The sequence below is a fragment of the Symphodus melops genome (genome assembly GCF_947650265.1).
Source record: "Symphodus melops genome assembly, chromosome: 16".
NCBI lineage: Eukaryota > Metazoa > Chordata > Actinopteri > Labriformes > Labridae > Symphodus > Symphodus melops.
The window spans coordinates 21,275,804-21,295,176 of record NC_136706.1 but is presented as its reverse complement, the minus strand read 5'-3'; the positions used below and the strand labels follow the sequence as shown (position 1 = coordinate 21,295,176).

The 19,373-nt window shown below is 44.4% G+C and overlaps 2 protein-coding genes across 4 annotated transcripts; one reads left to right on the top strand and one right to left on the bottom strand.

The window, feature by feature from the left end:
* Nucleotides 1-6,738: 6,738 nt before the first annotated feature.
* LOC306837089 (uncharacterized protein) lies at nucleotides 6,739-7,480 on the bottom strand. Of its 3 annotated transcripts, none has more exons than XM_079364570.1 (3): nucleotides 7,334-7,480; nucleotides 6,930-7,250; nucleotides 6,739-6,804 (listed from the first exon to the last, which is right to left on the bottom strand). In XM_079364570.1, the coding sequence occupies exons 1-3, from the start codon at nucleotides 7,454-7,456 to the stop codon at nucleotides 6,799-6,801; spliced, it is 450 nt and encodes a 149-aa protein (XP_079220696.1). In that variant the 5' UTR covers nucleotides 7,457-7,480; the 3' UTR covers nucleotides 6,739-6,798. The 3 variants fall into 3 exon arrangements, with proteins under 3 accessions (XP_079220696.1, XP_079220697.1, XP_079220698.1); XM_079364571.1 differs by having other exon boundaries at nucleotides 6,930-7,121; XM_079364572.1 differs by having other exon boundaries at nucleotides 6,930-7,118.
* A 1,862-nt stretch (nucleotides 7,481-9,342) lies between these two features.
* On the top strand, nucleotides 9,343-11,611 carry LOC306837520 (cyclin-I-like). The gene is made up of 5 exons (XM_079365252.1): nucleotides 9,343-9,491; nucleotides 9,628-9,729; nucleotides 10,573-10,738; nucleotides 10,856-11,040; nucleotides 11,192-11,611. The coding sequence occupies exons 1-5, from the start codon at nucleotides 9,372-9,374 to the stop codon at nucleotides 11,408-11,410; spliced, it is 792 nt and encodes a 263-aa protein (XP_079221378.1). The 5' UTR covers nucleotides 9,343-9,371; the 3' UTR covers nucleotides 11,411-11,611.
* The last annotated feature ends 7,762 nt before the right edge of the window (nucleotides 11,612-19,373 follow it).

Genomic DNA, 19,373 nt, shown 5'->3' with positions numbered 1-19,373 from the left:
TGGATTCGTTCATCTGTCGTTGACCGCAAGTCCAACACAGCGTGCAGCGTGTGCGTGTCTGCGCGCGCACGGACGAATCCGACCATCCAACCAAATACACGTGTAAGCACAGATACACGCGCACGCAAGCACATGGGCAAAATATGCAAACCAACATATAGCCTATAGAAACATAGACTAAAGAGATATTTACAAAGATAGATAGATAATACTGTTTGGAGCTAATTGGGCTTTACTTGTTCATTTATCTCGGTTTGAGAAATCTGTTTGCTTTGAATATTTTGTTTGTAATTCAGAAATGTAACACTAGGTGGAGCCAGGTGTGCCAATGTATGAATAATGAAAGATATGGAAAGTTCTGTTGATGTTCGGACATTGTTAAGGACAGAACGTGTCCCCCTCTTATCAGGCAGGAGGTTACACATGTATTTATTCTCTATACTTTGTTTGTTTACTTCACCACCTCCCATCGGTTTTAGACCATATTGGAGCCGGAGCGTGACGTCACAACGTGTTTAGACTGTACAGAGGCTTTCTGCACGCGCAGCTAATTAATGACGTGACTCTTGACGTCACAGAACGAGCCAACCGAGGTTATAAGTAGAGGCTCTTTCAAACCAAAAATTAAAAAGAACTCTCTGGGGCCTTGAGTTGCAGGGGGTCAGGGCCTCTATGGGGAGTTTGCATGTTCTTCCCTTGAGGCGTGGGTTTCCTCCCACAATCATCAAAACATGCACTTTAGATAGGAGGGCTAGTTGGTTGGATGGTCGAAGTGGTTCGTCCCTCTGACACCAACATAACCTGCAGCCTGGAGCCTACACACACGCTGCAGGCTGCAGGCTATGTTGGTGTGCGACGGACAGATGAATCCGACCGTCAGACCAACCAGCCTGCACAAACACACACACAGGGCTTGTTGGTTGGATGGTCCGAGTGGTCCATCTGTCTGACACCAACATAACTTGCAGCCTGCAGCTTGTGTGTGTAGGCGGACAAACGAATCCCACCCTGTAACCAACCAGACGAAACACACACGCGCACCCAAACACACAGGGCTGGTTGGGTGGTTGGATTCGTCCGTCTATCGGACACCAACATAGAGTGCAGCGTGTGCGTGTGTGTGTGTGTGCGCGCGCGCACGGACGAATCCGACCATCCAACCAAATAGCTGTACGTGTAAGCACAGATACACGCGCACGGAAGCACAGGTACAAAATATGCAAACCAACATATAGCCTATAGAAACATAGGCTAAAGAGATATTTACAGATAGATAGATAATACTGTTTGGAGCTAATTGGGCTTTACTTGTTCATTTATCTCGGTTTGAGAAATCTCTGTTTGCTTTGAATATTTTGTTTGTAATTCAGAAATGTAACACTATAGGTGGAGCCAGGTGTGCCAATGTATGAATAATGAAAGATATGGAAAGTTCTGTTGATGTTCGGACATTGTTAAGGACAGAACGTGTCCCCCTCTTATCAGGCAGGAGGTTACACATGTATTTATTCTCTATACTTTGTTTGTTTACTTCATCAGTTTATTGCCCTCACTGTGAAATAGTTCAGTGACTATACACAGGTCACCCATTCATGCTCAACAAAATATGATTCACAGCCAGTCTAAATAATTTGGAGCACATCTTGCAGTCGTGTTTGATGTTATGTTGTTGTTTATTATTTTAAAGACATTTATTTGATTTGCACTAAACTCTCTTAGCCCCTCCCAGTCTGTGAGAAACATCATTAGGTTCAGACACATCATTATAAGATGCCGTCAAATAATAGCATCTCACTTATCGATATGGCTCACAGTATTAATAATAATCTTCTATAATATGGGTAAGCTCCTCTAAGTAGCTGATCGTTCACCACAAGCTTTCTTTAAGTTTGGCTCATTAAAGCATTGAAATGTGGACTGCTTTAGTGATGTCACAACTTAGGAGCACCTTTATGTGTGCACCACCTCCCATCGGTTTTAGACCATACTGGAGCCGGAGCGTGACGTCACAACGTGTTGAGACTGTACAGAGGCTTTCTGCAGGCTGATTAATGACGTGACTCTTGACGTCACAGAACAAGCCAACCTAGGTTATAAGTAGAGGCTCTTTCAAACCAAAAATTTAAAAGAACTCTCTGGGGCCTTGTGTTCCAGGGGGGCCTCTATGGGGAGTTTGCATGTTCTTCCCTTGAGGTGTGGGTTCACGGGTAATCCGGCTTCCTCCCACAATCATCAAAACATGCACTTTAGATAGGAGGGCGAGTTGGTTGGATGGTCCGAGTGGTCCATCCGTCTGACACCAACATAGCAGCATGCACACGCACGCACGCGCACCCAAACCCAAAGGGCTGGCTGGGTGGTGCGGAGGTGGTGCGGTGGTGTTCGTGCCATAACACCCAGGGAGCTGCGTGTTCAGACCCAGCTGGCGCACCCCCGCACTCTGCAGGAGGCGCTGGAGCTGGCGTTGGAGAGGGAGATTATTGGAGGGCCCGCAGGATGTGACCACAATGGCGGTGGACCTGCTGTGAGATCTGCGGTTCAAGTGAATCCAGGTTGGCCACATCAGCGTGAGGTGCCCTAGGCGGGCTGATGATCAGGGAAACGGCCCAGGGTCTGCGTAGACGGGACGATGCAGACCCTTGCCCCTGTGTCCCGCATTGCCCCGTGTACGGACGGCGGAGCCCAGCAACACAGACGGGGGAACCTGGCTCCACTCCCTCCAAAAGCAGATGACACCATTGAGTCTGCAAGGGTGGTGGGCTGGACTCACTCGGGACAACTTCTGCCATGTCCCTGTTACACTGGCGGAGACCCAGCGCATAGCCAGGGGTGACGACTCGGCCCTGGAGACGGAAAAGGCCCCCGGGTCGCCTCAGGGACTTTGTTTGTGATCCCTCGGGGCGAGGGATTCAGTAAGGGGGGGACAGTGTAACGGTTCATGTTGTAAAGTCAGTAGTTGATTATGTGTTTCGTGTGAACCACTCTCTACGGGACAAATCGACCCTCTCGTATTTGTTCAAACAACAAAAGTTATTTTAATGACATTTACATAAAGTACTGACCCCTAAGCAGACAAACGTACAGTGTTCTCCTGTGACCGCTACATTCCTGTTTTTATTATTATTATAATTTATCTCTGGGTTGACACTCCGGCTTTCATGCATTAAGTCAAATCTGGGTTTTTTTCCTCAAGAAATTAACTCGTTAATGAAAGAAAACAGGAGCCACTCGCGATATGGACATTCCTGCCATCCACTCATGGGTCATTTTACAGTACATGGTCATGAGCCACTTTCGGGCCTTGTAAAAAAGATTGTAAAATTGACAGTAAAGTGCTGTAAAATCATCACAGCAAAAACATGTAAACAGGAAAACAACAAAACAATGTTCAACTGACTGAAATATTTTGTGAAATACAGAACTAAACCCAACTGTTAATTTTAAAGCAAAAATATGTGAACATAATCACATTTCTTTGTAGAATCTACATACTAATGTAACTTTAACTAAGAAGACCTGTAATACAAAAAACAATACAGTACAGTTAAAACTACAACATGAGAGTGTTAAAAAAAATTTTTGGTCAAGTTATTTCTTTTTTACAGAAAGAAACTGTTTAGCATGATCATTTGTATAATGCACATTGCAAACTACTTTAAAGGGAAAATAAATAGGTTAGAGCTGTAAAGTTGAAGGATTACAAATGGAGATTGTCATTGGGAGCCATGGGCCAGTGTTGTGTTGCATTGTTTAGATGCAAAATGATAACTATACCAAATTCCCTTTCACTTTGTCTTATGTTAAAAAGAACTACAACAACAACAACAAACAGCATACATCATTATAATTTCTTATTTTCATTACGTGATTTATTTATTCGAAAAACAGAACCTTATGGCAGGCCAGCTTTGACCATTTGTGATTCGTCACTCTGCATTTCATAAAATATATAAAGAGGCTTGTAGTTTATATTTTTAAACAATTTAACAATTTTGTCCCTAAGTGACAAAATAACTTAGAAGTGTTTCAAACATCACCACAGTGTTAAACTAAAATATTCCTGAATTACTGAATAACAATGTAAAAGACTGTATTTAAATTAAGTTTAATGTTGTCATCAATGTTGTTTTCTCCAGGTAAGTGCACCATAGATGGTTATGAAATTATGGCTAATAACATCCACTGTGGAAAAACAGTCTATGGGAAAAACATTTATTTCATTGCACCACTGAACCATCGCGAGAGGATGCGGTACTCGCTTTTCAAAGTAGCTCGTGCCCAGCCTGGCATTTCATGCAGGTCTGTGTCTACTGCTCTGTGCGTCACGGCCTCATGCTGCTACAACTTGGAGCTGCGAAAGAAAAACAACACTTGGAGCTGCGATGACGTAATACTTGTAAGTATAACATTGACGTTGTATAAAATTGTTCTGCTCAATTACTAAAGTCACCTGTAAGATAAATAAAATACTACCTCTGTTTGTGAGCGCAGTTAAAACACTGACTGGCGGGGCTAACTCGACTGGGCAGTTTTGAGGTAAAATTAGCTGATTCTTTGGCACCAAAACACACACACGTAATGTAAATTGGCGCTGACTCTAAGCTAGCATTTTGTTATTCAGCGTGTTTGTTGCTAAAATCCTTATGTTCGGATTTTTCATGGGGCTTTGCTTTGCAATTGTGCAATAGGCGTTCTTGTGTGTACAGCCAAGCTAGCAAGAGAAGTCGACGTTTTTTTTCTACGTGTATTTCGCGCTTACAGCAGACGGGCATCATGTGAGTTTTCATGGCGAACTTAACTGAGCTTTTTTTCTAGTGCTTTGTCGGGGTAGTGCTTATTAGAGGAAATAATTAAATATCTGGTTTTGTGCCTCTGTAGGATTAGCTTTCGTTTTCACTGTAAAACACTATATTGTCCATTTTTTTCTCCATTAATTAAATTTGTATGGGAGGGAAAAAGTGCCATTTTCTCCAACATTAGTCCATGTTATTTGTCAGTTTAGTTTGCTAAAAATGATTACTTGCGGGTTTTGCAGCAAAACACTAGAGACAACGAGGGGCTACGTGCTGCATTGTAGAGTTCATAGAAATGAACCCCATTGTCTTCTCAGTAACTGGTTGTAAAAATACATTTACTGTGAAATCGTCATTCACTGCTCATATGTCCAGGAAACATAGAGCATGCTCCATTGAAAGCATAAGTGACATTCAGAAAAAACATTTCTCAGTCTTCTGTTGTCGGTGCACGTGAAGATGCTCCCCAGAGTCCAAACGAAACACCAATGAATGAAAACACTGATCTGCCACAGAACTTCAGTGAGACCTTTCTTAGGAATGTGTGTTTATTTGACTTAAAACTGCAAGGGCAGACATTCAAAAAGATGTTTAAATACGTAGAGCCTCAAAAAATACTGTTGGGAACTGTGACATTCGTCAGGTCACGGATAGCCTATACTGCGTTTCTGGAGGACAAAGTAGAGCTGAGGCTTCTTCATGTGCACCTAGGTGACATTTATTTACAAAATAACAAAACAAACAATTTTAAAAACAACATGTCTGGCAGCATGCCCCGCAGCACCTCACCCTAGCCTCCCCCTGGCAGAGTGAGTGTGCTGCTTTTATACCAGCTGGTCCTCGTTAGGCCGGAACCTTCTCTCTTCTTCTCTTTCCCCAGGGACTCTTTTGGCTGGAACACCTTTTATCCCTGGTAATGGACATAGCTCCATTACATTTCCTCCCCCCTCTTTTAGGGCCACGCACCTCTAACTTTCATGAACCCTAGAGAGAGAGTCAGCCACCGTATTGGACTTGCCCGCCTTGTAGAAGACAGTGAAGCTGTAAGGTTGTAGAGCCAGGTACCAACCAGCGATTCTAGTGTTGGAGTCTTTCATTTTGTGGAGCCACTGAAGCGCACGATGGTCAGTTTCCAAGCTGAAGTGTCGCCCCAACAAATAGTACCTCAATGACTCGATTGCCCACTTCATGGCCAAGCACTCTTTCTCCACGGTTGAATATCTGGTCTCTCTGTCAAGAAGTTTTCGGCTCAAAAAGGCAACAGGCCTCCTCTCCATCCACCTCCTGCAACAGAACTCCACCAAGGCCCACACCTGATGCATCCGTTTGCAGAATAAACGGTTGGTTGAAATCAGGGGTCTGCAGCACTGTGTATACATTTATGGCTTCCTTGAGATCCCTGAAAGCAAGGTCACATTGATCACTCCATTTTACCTTTCTTGGTGATACATCTTTGGTGAGATCGTGGAGAACAGCTGCACGATCTGAAAAGCGAGGAATGAATTTCCTGTACCAGCCCACCAGACCAATGAAACTCTTCACTTTCTTCTTTGTGGTTGGGATGGGGAAAGAATGGATTGCCTCCATTTTTCCCACCTGAGGTCTGAGCTTTCCATGGCCAATCACGAACCCGAGGTACTCCACTTCGCTCTGAGCCAGACAGCATTTCTGTGGGTTGATGGTTAGGCCAGCTGCTTTGATGCACTGCAGGACTCGTTGAAGATGATACATGTGTTCTTCCCAGGTTTGGCTGTAGATCACCACGTCGTCCAGATATGCAGCTGCAAACTCTGAAACATCTCTCAGCACATAGTCCATTAGCCTTTGAAACGTAGCGGGCGCCCCCTGGAGCCCAAATGGCATAACCTGAAATTGGTACATACCAAATGGAGTTTTGAATGCTGTCAGTTCACGGGCCTCAGATGCCAGTGCCACTTGCCAGTAGCCCTTGCTCAGGTCTAAGGTGGAGATGTATTCGGCTCGTCCCACTCGCTCCACCAGCTCATCAATCCTGGACATGGGGTACGGGTCACACAATGACACAGCATTCAAGTAACGAAAGTCTATGCAAAATCTCAGTGAGCCATCTTTCTTTGGTACTAGAACCACTGGACTGCACCAGTCACTACTGGATACCTCAATTATACCGAGTTCAAGCATCAATTTGATCTCCTTCTTCAGCACCGACACCAGTCGCTCTGGGATTCTGTAGCTCTTCTGACGTGGTGGCGCCTCCACCTTCAGCCGGATGTTGTGCTGTACCAGGTCAGTGTAGCCCGGGGTGTCTTTGAAGAGCTCTGGGTCAATAAGTGGAGTCACCTCTTTCTGCTGAGAAATAGAAAGGTGTGATGTGTCGATCACAGATGACTCACCCAGGCTTCCCGGTATGAATTTCTCTGGCATGTCTTCATCCTGTACTGCCCGGATCAACAGTTGAGGGACAGCTTCCTGGCGAGACTGAAATTCTTTTAACAAGTTCACATGAAATGTCTGGTGCTTTTTGGTTCTGTCAGGCATAAACAGTTCATATGTGAGCTTACCCACTTTTCTGGTGATTTCATAGGGACCGTACCACTTGGAGAGGAGTTTGCTGTCAGATGTGGGGAGGAGTAGGAGAACCTTTTGGCCTGGTTTGAAGCTTCGCTCTCTGGCTTTACGATCATACCATGTTTTCTGGTTTTGTTGAGCTACCTTCATGCTCTCTTGTGCCAGTGCGGGTTCAAATCAGGCCTGTGCCTGTTTTCCTGACACATCATTTTTCTCTCTTTCTCTTCCTGCCTGAGTTCGGTCTCTTATCTTGTGTGTCCTAGATCTATAATAAAGACATAAAAAGCCCAAAATAAATCTTTAAAGACGGGAAAAAAAGGGTAGTTAGACAAAGTGTGCTGCACTCCACAGACAGAAAGTTCATGTTTGTAGCTGTGGAGTGAAACGCTGTGAGACTATAAGGGCCCTGGACTCTGTGTGCTCCTGATAAAGACTCACTTCAGACTGAAGTTCATCACGGACGTCTTATACAGTTTAGACTGTCCTATGATTTAGTGATCCCGACCTAAATCAGTGATAAAAACTGCTACCATGACTTTTTATTTTTCTGAACAGAAACACAGCACACAACATCAGGAAGATTAAACGATATCACTGAGATGAAAAAGTAAAGTAAGGGGATATGATGTAATGTTCAAAAACAATATGAAGGCAGCACATCTCAAGTTAAGGAGGACCAAACATCGACTGACTCGATCTTTTTGATTTATTTTAAATGCTTTTTTTAATTCCTGAGGGGGAAATTCTTGTTTGGTTTTTATCTGGTCCAATCACTTCTATCTGAAGCAGTTCCACTGCCCGCTTCCATCGCTGCAACACCTGTTGACCTGATAACTGCTCTCATATCTGGCAAACCCAGGGGCGTCCAAAACGGCCATGCTGAATGAAAATGTCTCTCAGCATCCCGACAACTGAATCACATTCAGCAGCTCAAGTGTTCATGGATCAGATCTGTGGTGTTAACCTGACTGTTTGTCTTCAGGCTCGTCCAAAGTACCTCCGCTGCATCGCCATCGCCGCCTTCTTCCTGGCTGCCAAGACCTGCGAGGAAGACGAGGTGAGCACACACACACACACACACACACACACACACACACACACACACACACACACACACACACACACACACACACACACACACACACACACACACACACACACACACACACACACACACACACACACACACACACACACACACACACACACATATGCAACCTTCACTGTGTCTCATATTATCTGATATTATTCTCTAGCTTTCTCTTGTTTGTGTTTGAGCCTTATTCATTCAGTGCAGCATGTGCCACCTGGTGGTAAAGAGATGTTACTGCACCTGACTTTGTACTTCTCTCTGCATGATATTTTGTTTGTTATTAAAGGAGCTCCCCTCCAGAATAAGCAATGAGTGGAACGATGTCATGTTCAGGAGTCGAATGTAAATCAGTTAATTTTCAGACAGTTGTAGCTTCTTTTTGGGATTTCAGCCTTTCCTTAGACGTTCTCAACACGTCTGCCTTTTTCCCTGCTATTATCATGAGCAACTACCATAAAATTCCCTCCATCGAACACACTTTTTTTTTTTTCCCATTTAAAAAGTTGACTACACAGACTGGTGTGATCAATAAGCCAGAATAAACCGCTGACACAAGCAGCGCCATGACTGGAAGTGCAGAAGCAGCCACCATCACCCTCATGTGTATGGAAATGTTGAGCTGTGCTGGGACACGACACAGATCAGACTGGCAGCTTCTCTCCCTCATCAGGTCGTAGTCATGCGTTTAAAGAAGCGGTGATATACAGTTCAGTAAAGAGAGCTCGTGGAGCGCTCTGTTCACTGAAAGAGTCCTCGAAGTCAACGAGTGACCAGTGGAGGTGAAGTGCAATCTTAACACAATGAGACACGAGCTCAAACGCAGCATGCGACTCAGTCATGGATTCATGGCAGCACATGTCCAGCCCCAAACGTTCAGACTATATGAAATAGACTCAGTACCTTGTAGTAATGGCTTTTCTTCCTCACAGTTCCATGCGATGGTGTTGTCGTGTCGTTCTGGGTTTTTGGACTCCATGTTGGGACTGAACCGCTCTCAGCACCTGTCCATGCTCACTCGACGGCTCTACCAGTGTCTGTCTGACCACACACTCGTACAGGTACACACACACACACACACACCTTCACTTCATCCCTGTGGAAATCTCTGCTCTGCTGCTGTCAACTAAAAGCAAAGCTGCTTTTTTTCCACCTGCCTGAAAACTGACCAAGTTTGACCCTCATGTGCTCCCGTAGCTGAGAGGATCCATGCTGGCCTTGGCCCTCATCACTCTGGAGCTGGAGACCTGCTGTCCTGACTGGCTGGCTCTCACCATCGAGCTGCTGAAGAAGGCACAGGTACCCAAGTCAATCTGCAAGTGTTCCGTTTGGATCAGCAGCAGCACAGAAGGCTCAAAGAAAGATCAAGAAAAGACGTCAACTTGAAAATAAAATCTTAAAAAAAAACTTCAGAAACTTGTAAAGGAAACTAAACATGTTGCACGCCCCATGTAAAGAGGCTGTAGTCCTCATTGGGTTTGAATCTGACCTCTGCCCCTTCTTGCATGTCGTCCTCCGCTCTCTCTCTCCTCCCGACGTTTCCTGTCTCTTCAGCTGTCCAAAACCAACAGCACACTGAGCTTCAAAATCTCTTTTTACTCCGCTTTAACTCATCCGCTCAGGTAAACGTATTTAGTACGAGTCGCTGAATGAGAAGACTAATGCAGTGCGGGGTCAGCCCAGCAGAGGGCGCTAAACAGGCAGTCGAAGTGATTCAGAGTCAGAACAGAGGAGGTCATATTTACACAGCGCTTGAACAAACTGAAACTACAAAGAGTTTGTTTGTTTTTTTTCGGTGATCTCTCCTGTGTTTGCCTTCCCTGCTCCTTCTTTAGATCCAAAAGTCAATAAATGATACTTGCATATTTGTCCTCAAGCTGTTTGTCATCTTGGGGAGATGAATGTTTGCTGTTTATTGTTCACAGGAAGGTCAGGAGAGCTGACATCGTGGTTGTTGATCTTAACAACGAGACTCATCATTTCAGTGATTGTTGATTCTTCAGTTTATCTCTTTGAGCTTTAATTTAGAGCACGCTGATTTAGATATCAATCCACCAGCTTCACTGGATGAGCATAAAAACCAAAACTTTTTATCTGAATAAGTCTCGTCTGTTATCCCTCCCTCCTCTTCTTGTCTCTCAGATCGACAGCTCCGAGTTGATTCGAAGCCGAGAGCTGGTGGCTCGTAGTCTGTCCACACTTAAGGCTTCCCTGCCTCCCAACACTGTCTACATCTACCAACCCCTGCAGAGCCCGACCAGCCTGCAGCCTCCGGACCAGGACCCCACACTCCGCTGCTGCACACTGGGTATGTTAAAGGGACGCTGCCCGAGGTTTTCCACATCAAAGCCTAGTCCCAGGTGTGAACATGTGTGTGTCTGGAGTCAGTCCTTTAACTATTCAAGCATTTCTGTATCTTCTCCAGGGATCAGAAACTCCACCGCCGAGTCTTCTAGGGACCACGCCGTCATCACCGCTGCTCCACAGGAGCAAATAACACCTGGCTCCTCCACTGACATCCCAGAGCTGCTCTCTCCACCCAAAAACTTCCACCAACTTAACCACCTGCAGAAGGTCACACTGCGCTGCAAATCCTCCTCCAAACGCAAGGTACCACCATCTCTCTCTTTCTCTCTTCCACACTTGCAGACTGCAATACCTCAAGTGTCCACTTGAGGCTTGATGCAAAAAGCTGATAAATTGTCCCCATTTAAGTCCCATCTTCAAAAGCCCGTCGCTACATAACCGTCTGTGTGTCCAGGTGGAGGAGATGGAGGTAGATGAGTTCTTCGACGGCATCAAACGACTCTACAACGAAGACGTTACTTCCACAGCCGTCCAGGAGGGGGCGACACCTGCAGCGGGGGCGCCAGCAACAGAAGGAGGAGGAGGAGGTCTGGGTGTCTGCAGTGTCCTGTTATCCAGACAGGAAGGCAGCCGTTCCCCCTGCCCGCCTCTGCAGCCAGTCAGTGCCTCCTAGAGACCAAACAGGAACCAAAACCGCCTTCACGCGCTCGCCATCTTTATTTTTCAAATTCAAGTCCACAAATGAGGCAGCAGCGATGGGCAACTGCCCCAGCAACAATGAAAGAGACGACTTGTATTCAAGGTTCTCATTTGCATTAAAGCAATATAAAGGCAGCTCCTGTGGAAAGGTTGCTCATCAGAGAAAAGCGTGGCGCGCCAAGAGAACGTTCACGTTGGTCACACAAAGTGGACGCTGATAAAGACGGTTTCAGTGGTGAAGACGGTTTTGGTTTCAGTACAAACGACCCCGAGCTGCTCAGTCGTCCCGAGGTCAGCCGCCATCGTCCCCTCAGCCGGGAAAAACAGAACCCAAAAAAAGTTTAAACATTTAAAAACTAAAAAACGTGCTGCTGCTACTATCTTAATAATTATATTTGTTCAACACAAAAACAATATTACAGAAATGTAAAAAAAAACAAAAAAAATTTACATGTATCAAGAAAACCTAGAACTAATGTCTTGAATCCCCGTGTCTCACTCTGTCAATGTTCGTCAACTTATATTTGTTTTTCACATCTTCATCTTTCCATTTTCATATTTCTGTTTTTATTCCGACTTCTTCTCTTTCCTCCCTCCCTCTGCATGTCGTCATCTCTGTAGCCTCTGCTTAGAGTGGAAATCACATGTATGAATGTTGCTCAGTAGACGATTATCTGTCATATTCACCCAGATAGAAAAATGTTTGTTTGTTTCGAGTGAAGTGTGATTTGATTGTTAATAAGATGCTAATATAAAGATCCCTCCTCTGATGTTCCTCTTCCCCCTCTCAGCGTGTGGTGACGCCTCGTCTGAATCAAACGTTCTCAGCTTGTTTTATTCCTTCTGCAGAAGTCTTGACTTCAACGTGCTGATTTATGGTTTGTTAAGAAGCCAAACAAACAAACTCCTTAGTTACTTCATCAGCTCTTAATACGCTGAGTTAATCTTTATAGTCTGTTACTGTTTACCTAAAAAAAAAGGGGGTCGACAATCCTGCAGGACGTCCAGTACTTTTGGTCCAATCAGGGCCTTCTACTCCTGAGTTAACATCCAGGTTTGACTGAAGAACAGCACTCTGCTAAAGATCAGACGTCACTCAGAGTCGTGGTATTTAAATGTAATAGAACAACCTCGAGTGAATTGAAATATTCTAAGCTGAGAAACAGAAATGTGACGAGTGACGATCTTCACTTTGATGTTTAAATACTTAGCTGACAACGCCCTCTGTTTCCATCTCTTGAAGTTCTGTTGAATATCTATTTTTTGTTCCTGTAAAAAGCTCTGTTGATCCTGCTGGGGGAGGTTCTGGTGGCTGCTCCGGGTCCCTGAATGCACCACGGCACCAATGAATAAAGAGATAAGAGATTAAAACTGGCTGAGAATCATGTCTTCATTTTATCTCTCAAAACATTTAATGTTAGATGAACAGATAATTGTTGTCTCGCTGTAAGTGGATTGACATTAAAAGAGCTGATGTGTCCAGGGGTAACAAACAAACATGCAGGTAGAGAGTCAGAAAAATAGAATGAAGTTACACAAAGTCCAGAGTAGGTCAAATGGATTTTAAGACCCAGAGAGGAGTGATGATGAAACAATTCTCTGGTCGCTGTTTATCAGTCAAAAGCCATTTCATCTACAGCCCTGTCCATTCATTCACTTTTCTAGACTACATCTAACTCACAACCTGTGTACCTACCTACCTACCTACCATTGTGGAAGTGGTGAGTAGACAAGCATTGGATCACAGGTGTCAAACTCCAGTCCTGGAGGGCCGGCTTCCTCTGACTTTTATGTGTCTACCTGCTCTAACACACCTGCTTTAAACCAATGTGTTGTCATCAAGCTCTGCAGAAGCCTGATAACGAGTCAATCGAGTCGTCACCCCTGGCTATGCGCTGGGTCTCCGCCAGGGTAACAGGGACATGGCAGAAGTTGTCCCGAGTGAGTCCAGCCCACCACCCTTGCAGACTCAATGGTGTCATTTCTCAATTTCAAATTCAAGTTCTCAATGGAAGAACATGGAAAGTTCTGTTGATGTTGGGACATTGTTAAGGACAGAACGTGTCCCCCTCTTATCAGGCAGGAGGTTACACATGTATTTATTATCTATACTGTGTTTGTTTACTTCATCAGTGTGCACCACCTCCCATCGGTTTTAGACCATATTGGAGCCGGAGCGTGACGTCACAACGTGTTTAGTCTGTACAGAGGCTTTCTGCACGCGCAGCTAATTAATGACGTGACTCTTGACGTCACAGAACGAGCCAACCGAGGTTATAAGTAGAGGCTCTTTCAAATCAAAAATTAAAAAGAACTCTCTGGGGCCTTGAGTTGCAGGGGGTCAGGGCCTCTATGGGGAGTTTGCATGTTCTTCCATTGAGGCGTGGGTTTCCTCCCACAATCATCAAAACATGCACTTTAGATAGGAGGGCGAGTTGGTTGGATGGTCCGAGTGGTCCATCCGTCTGACACCAACATAGCAGCATGCACACGCACGCACGCGCACCCAAACCCAAAGGGCTGGCTGGGTGGTGCGGAGGTGGTGCGGTGGTGTTCGTGCCATAACACCCAGGGAGCTGCGTGTTCAGACCCAGCTGGCGCACCCCCGCACTCTGCAGGAGGCGCTGGAGCTGGCGTTGGAGAGGGAGATTATTGGAGGGCCCGCAGGATGTGACCACAATGGCGGTGGACCTGCTGTGAGATCTGCGGTTCAAGTGAATCCAGGTTGGCCACATCAGCGTGAGGTGCCCTAGGCGGGCTGATGATCAGGGAAACGGCCCAGGGTCTGCGTAGACGGGACGATGCAGACCCTTGCCCCTGTGTCCCGCATTGCCCCGTGTACGGACGGCGAAGCCCAGCAACACAGACGGGGGAACCTGGCTCCACTCCCTCCAAAAGCAGATGACACCATTGAGTCTGCAAGGGTGGTGGGCTGGACTCACTCGGGACAACTTCTGCCATGTCCCTGTTACACTGGCGGAGACCCAGCGCATAGCCAGGGGTGACGACTCGGCCCTGGAGACGGAAAAGGCCCCCGGGTCGCCTCAGGGACTTTGTTTGTGATCCCTCGGGGCGAGGGATTCAGTAAGGGGGGGACAGTGTAACGGTTCATGTTGTAAAGTCAGTAGTTGATTATGTGTTTCGTGTGAACCACTCTCTACGGGACAAATCGACCCTCTCGTATTTGTTCAAACAACAAAAGTTATTTTAATGACATTTACATAAAGTACTGACCCCTAAGCAGACAAACGTACAGTGTTCTCCTGTGACCGCTACATTCCTGTTTTTATTATTATTATAATTTATCTCTGGGTTGACACTCCGGCTTTCATGCATTAAGTCAAATCTGGGTTTTTTTCCTCAAGAAATTAACTCGTTAATGAAAGAAAACAGGAGCCACTCGCGATATGGACATTCCTGCCATCCACTCATGGGTCATTTTACAGTCCATGGTCATGAGCCACTTTCGGGCCCCACTCACCAGTTGAGGACCAGAAACCCCTTAAGTCAGAAAAGAATTCGTACAAGTAGTGACATTGGCACACTTTGATTTCCGTTTGAGTTTATCCTTTTATTGACTATTTTAGTTTCCTTTTATTCTTTTATACATTAATAATATATTCCGTATATTTATTTTTTATTTCATCACGTCATTTTACTTTTTTAACTCATCATTTCTTATTCAAAGTTTTTTTTCCAGCTTTTTTATTTTATTTTTGTCACTGTGAGTTCAAAACCTTTTGTAGTTCTATTTATATTTTATTTAATTTAAAAAAAAAAATTATTTATGTATACTGAATTGGTTTTTCACCGTATCTTTATTTTAATATTATTATTGTTATTAAAACAGTTTTATTTCCATCATTGCATCACGACTACAAGAAAGCCCGTCCTGTTCCGTCCACCTGTTAACTGACAAGTCAAACCAAGGAGACGACAAAAATCAGGTACCTGACCCCGAAGTTTTGCGTGGGGTGGGGGCCAACTTCACGCAGGTCTGGTTGGATGGTTGGATTCGTTCATCTGTCGTTGACCGCAAGTCCAACACAGCGTGCAGCGTGTGCGTGTGCGCGCGCGCGCACGGACGAATCCGAACATCCAACCAAATACACGTGTAAGCACAGATACACGCGCACGCAAGCACAGGTACAAAATATGCAAACCAACATATAGCCTATAGAAACATAGACTAAAGAGATATTTACAGATAGATAGATAATACTGTTTGGAGCTAATTGGGCTTTACTTGTTCATTTATCTCGGTTTGAGAAATCTGTTTGCTTTGAATATTTTGTTTGTAATTCAGAAATTTAACACTAGGTGGAGCCAGGTGTGCCAATGTATGAATAATGAAAGATATGGAAAGTTCTGTTGATGTTCGGACATTGTTAAGGACAGAACGTGTCCCCCTCTTATCAGGCAGGAGGTTACACATGTATTTATTATCTATACTTTGTTTGTTTACTTCATCAGTTTATTGCCCTCACTGTGAAATAGTTCAGTGACTATACACAGGTCACCCATTCATGCTCAACAAAATATGATTCACAGCCAGTCAAAATAATTTGGAGCACATCTTGCAGTCGTGTTTGATGTTATGTTGTTGTTTATTATTTTAAAGACATTTATTTGATTTGCACTAAACTCTCTTAGCCCCTCCCAGTCTGTGAGAAACATCATTAGGTTCAGACACATCATTATAAGATGCCGTCAAATAATAGCATCTCACTTATCGATATGGCTCACAGTATTAATAATAATCTTCTATAATATGGGTAAGCTCCTCTAAGTAGCTGATCGTTCACCACAAGCTTTCTTTAAGTTTGGCTCATTAAAGCATTGAAATGTGGACTGCTTTAGTGATGTCACAACTTAGGAGCACCTTTATGTGTGCACCACCTCCCATCGGTTTTAGACCATACTGGAGCCGGAGCGTGACGTCACAACGTGTTGAGACTGTACAGAGGCTTTCTGCAGGCTGATTAATGACGTGACTCTTGACGTCACAGAACAAGCCAACCTAGGTTATAAGTAGAGGCTCTTTCAAACCAAATATTTAAAAGAACTCTCTGGGGCCTTGTGTTCCAGGGGGGCCTCTATGGGGAGTTTGCATGTTCTTCCCTTGAGGTGTGGGTTCACGGGTAATCCGGCTTCCTCCCACAATCATCAAAACATGCACTTTAGATAGGAGGGCGAGTTGGTTGGATGGTCCGAGTGGTCCATCCGTCTGACACCAACATAGCAGCATGCACACGCACGCACGCGCACCCAAACCCAAAGGGCTGGCTGGGTGGTGCGGTGGTGTTCGTGCCATAACACCCAGGGAGCTGCGTGTTCAGACCCAGCTGGCGCACCCCCGCACTCTGCAGGAGGCGCTGGAGCTGGCGTTGGAGAGGGAGATTATTGGAGGGCCCGCAGGATGTGACCACAATGGCGGTGGACCTGCTGTGAGATCTGCGGTTCAAGTGAATCCAGGTTGGCCACATCAGCGTGAGGTGCCCTAGGCGGGCTGATGATCAGGGAAACGGCCCAGGGTCTGCGTAGACGGGACGATGCAGACCCTTGCCCCTGTGTCCCGCATTGCCCCGTGTACGGACGGCGGAGCCCAGCAACACAGATGGGGGAACCTGGCTCCACTCCCTCCAAAAGCAGATGACACCATTGAGTCTGCAAGGGTGGTGGGCTGGACTCACTCGGGACAACTTCTGCCATGTCCCTGTTACACTGGCGGAGACCCAGCGCATAGCCAGGGGTGACGACTCGGCCCTGGAGACGGAAAAGGCCCCCGGGTCGCCTCAGGGACTTTGTTTGTGATCCCTCGGGGCGAGGGATTCAGTAAGGGGGGGACAGTGTAACGGTTCATGTTGTAAAGTCAGTAGTTGATTATGTGTTTCATGTGAACCACTCTCTACGGGACAAATCGACCCTCTCGTATTTGTTCAAACAACAAAAGTTATTTTAATGACATTTACATAAAGTACTGACCCCTAAGCAGACAAACGTACAGTGTTCTCCTGTGACCGCTACATTCCTGTTTTTATTATTATTATAATTTATCTCTGGGTTGACACTCCGGCTTTCATGCATTAAGTCAAATCTGGGTTTTTTTCCTCAAGAAATTAACTCGTTAATGAAAGAAAACAGGAGCCACTCGCGATATGGACATTCCTGCCATCCACTCATGGGTCATTTTACAGTCCATGGTCATGAGCCACTTTCGGGCCTTGTAAAAAAGATTGTAAAATTGACAGTAAAGTGCTGTAAAATCATGACAGCAAAAACATGTAAACAGGAAAACAACAAAACAATGTTCAATTGACTGAAATATTTTGTGAAATACAGAACTAAACCCAACTGTTAATTTTAAAGCAAAAATATGTGAACATAATCACATTTCTTTGTAGAATCTACATACTAATGTAACTTTAACTCAGAAGACCTGTAATACAAAAAACAATACAGTACATTTAAAACTACAACATGAGAGTGTTAAAATGCTTTTTTTTTGGTCAAGTTATTTCTCTTTTACAGAAATAAACTGTTTAGCATGATCATTTGTATAATGCACATTGCAAACTACTTTAAAGGGAAAATAAATAGGTTAGAGCTGTAAAGTTGAAGGATTACAAATGGAGATTGTCATTGGGAGCCATGGGCCAGTGTTGTGTTGCATTGTTTAGATGCAAAATGATAACTATACCAAATTCCCTTTCACTTTGTCTTATGTTAAAAAGAACTACAACAACAACAACAAACAGCATACATCATTATAATTTCTTATTTTCATTACGTGATTTATTTATTCGAAAAACAGAACCTTATGGCAGGCCAGCTTTGACCATTTGTGATTCGTCACTCTGCATTTCATAAAATATATAAAGAGGCTTGTAGTTTATATTTTTAAACAATTTAACAATTTTGTCCCTAAGTGACAAAATAACTTAGAAGTGTTTCAAACATCACCACAGTGTTAAACTAAAATATTCCTGAATTACTGAATAACAATGTAAAAGACTGTATTTAAATTAAGTTTAATGTTGTCATCAATGTTGTTTTCTCCAGGTAAGTGCACCATAGATGGTTATGAAATTATGGCTAATAACATCCACTGTGGAAAAACAGTCTATGGGAAAAACATTTATTTCATTGCACCACTGAACCATCGCGAGACGATGCGGTACTCGCTTTTCAAAGTAGCTCGTGCCCAGCCTGGCATTTCATGCAGGTCTGTGTCTACTGCTCTGTGCGTCACGGCCTCATGCTGCTACAACTTGGAGCTGCGAAAGAAAAACAACACTTGGAGCTGCGATGACGTAATACTTGTAAGTATAACATTGACGTTGTATAAAATTGTTCTGCTCAATTACTAAAGTCACCTGTAAGATAAATAAAATACTACCTCTGTTTGTGAGCGCAGTTAAAACACTGACTGGCGGGGCTAACTCGACTGGGCAGTTTTGAGGTAAAATTAGCTGATTCTTTGGCACCAAAACACACACACGTAATGTAAATTGGCGCTGACTCTAAGCTAGCATTTTGTTATTCAGCGTGTTTGTTGCTAAAATCCTTATGTTCGGATTTTTCATGGGGCTTTGCTTTGCAATTGTGCAATAGGCGTTCTTGTGTGTACCGGCAAGCTAGCAAGAGAAGTCGACGTTTTTTTTCTACGTGTATTTCGCGCTTACAGCAGACGGGCATCATGTGAGTTTTCATGGCGAACTTAACTGAGCTTTTTTTCTAGTGCTTTGTCGGGGTAGTGCTTATTAGAGAAAATAATTAAATATCTGGTTTTGTGCCTCTGTAGGATTAGCTTTCGTTTTCACTGTAAAACACTATATTGTCCATTTTTTTCTCCATTAATTAAATTTGTATGGGAGGGAAAAAGTGCCATTTTCTCCAACATTAGTCCATGTTATTTGTCAGTTTAGTTTGCTAAA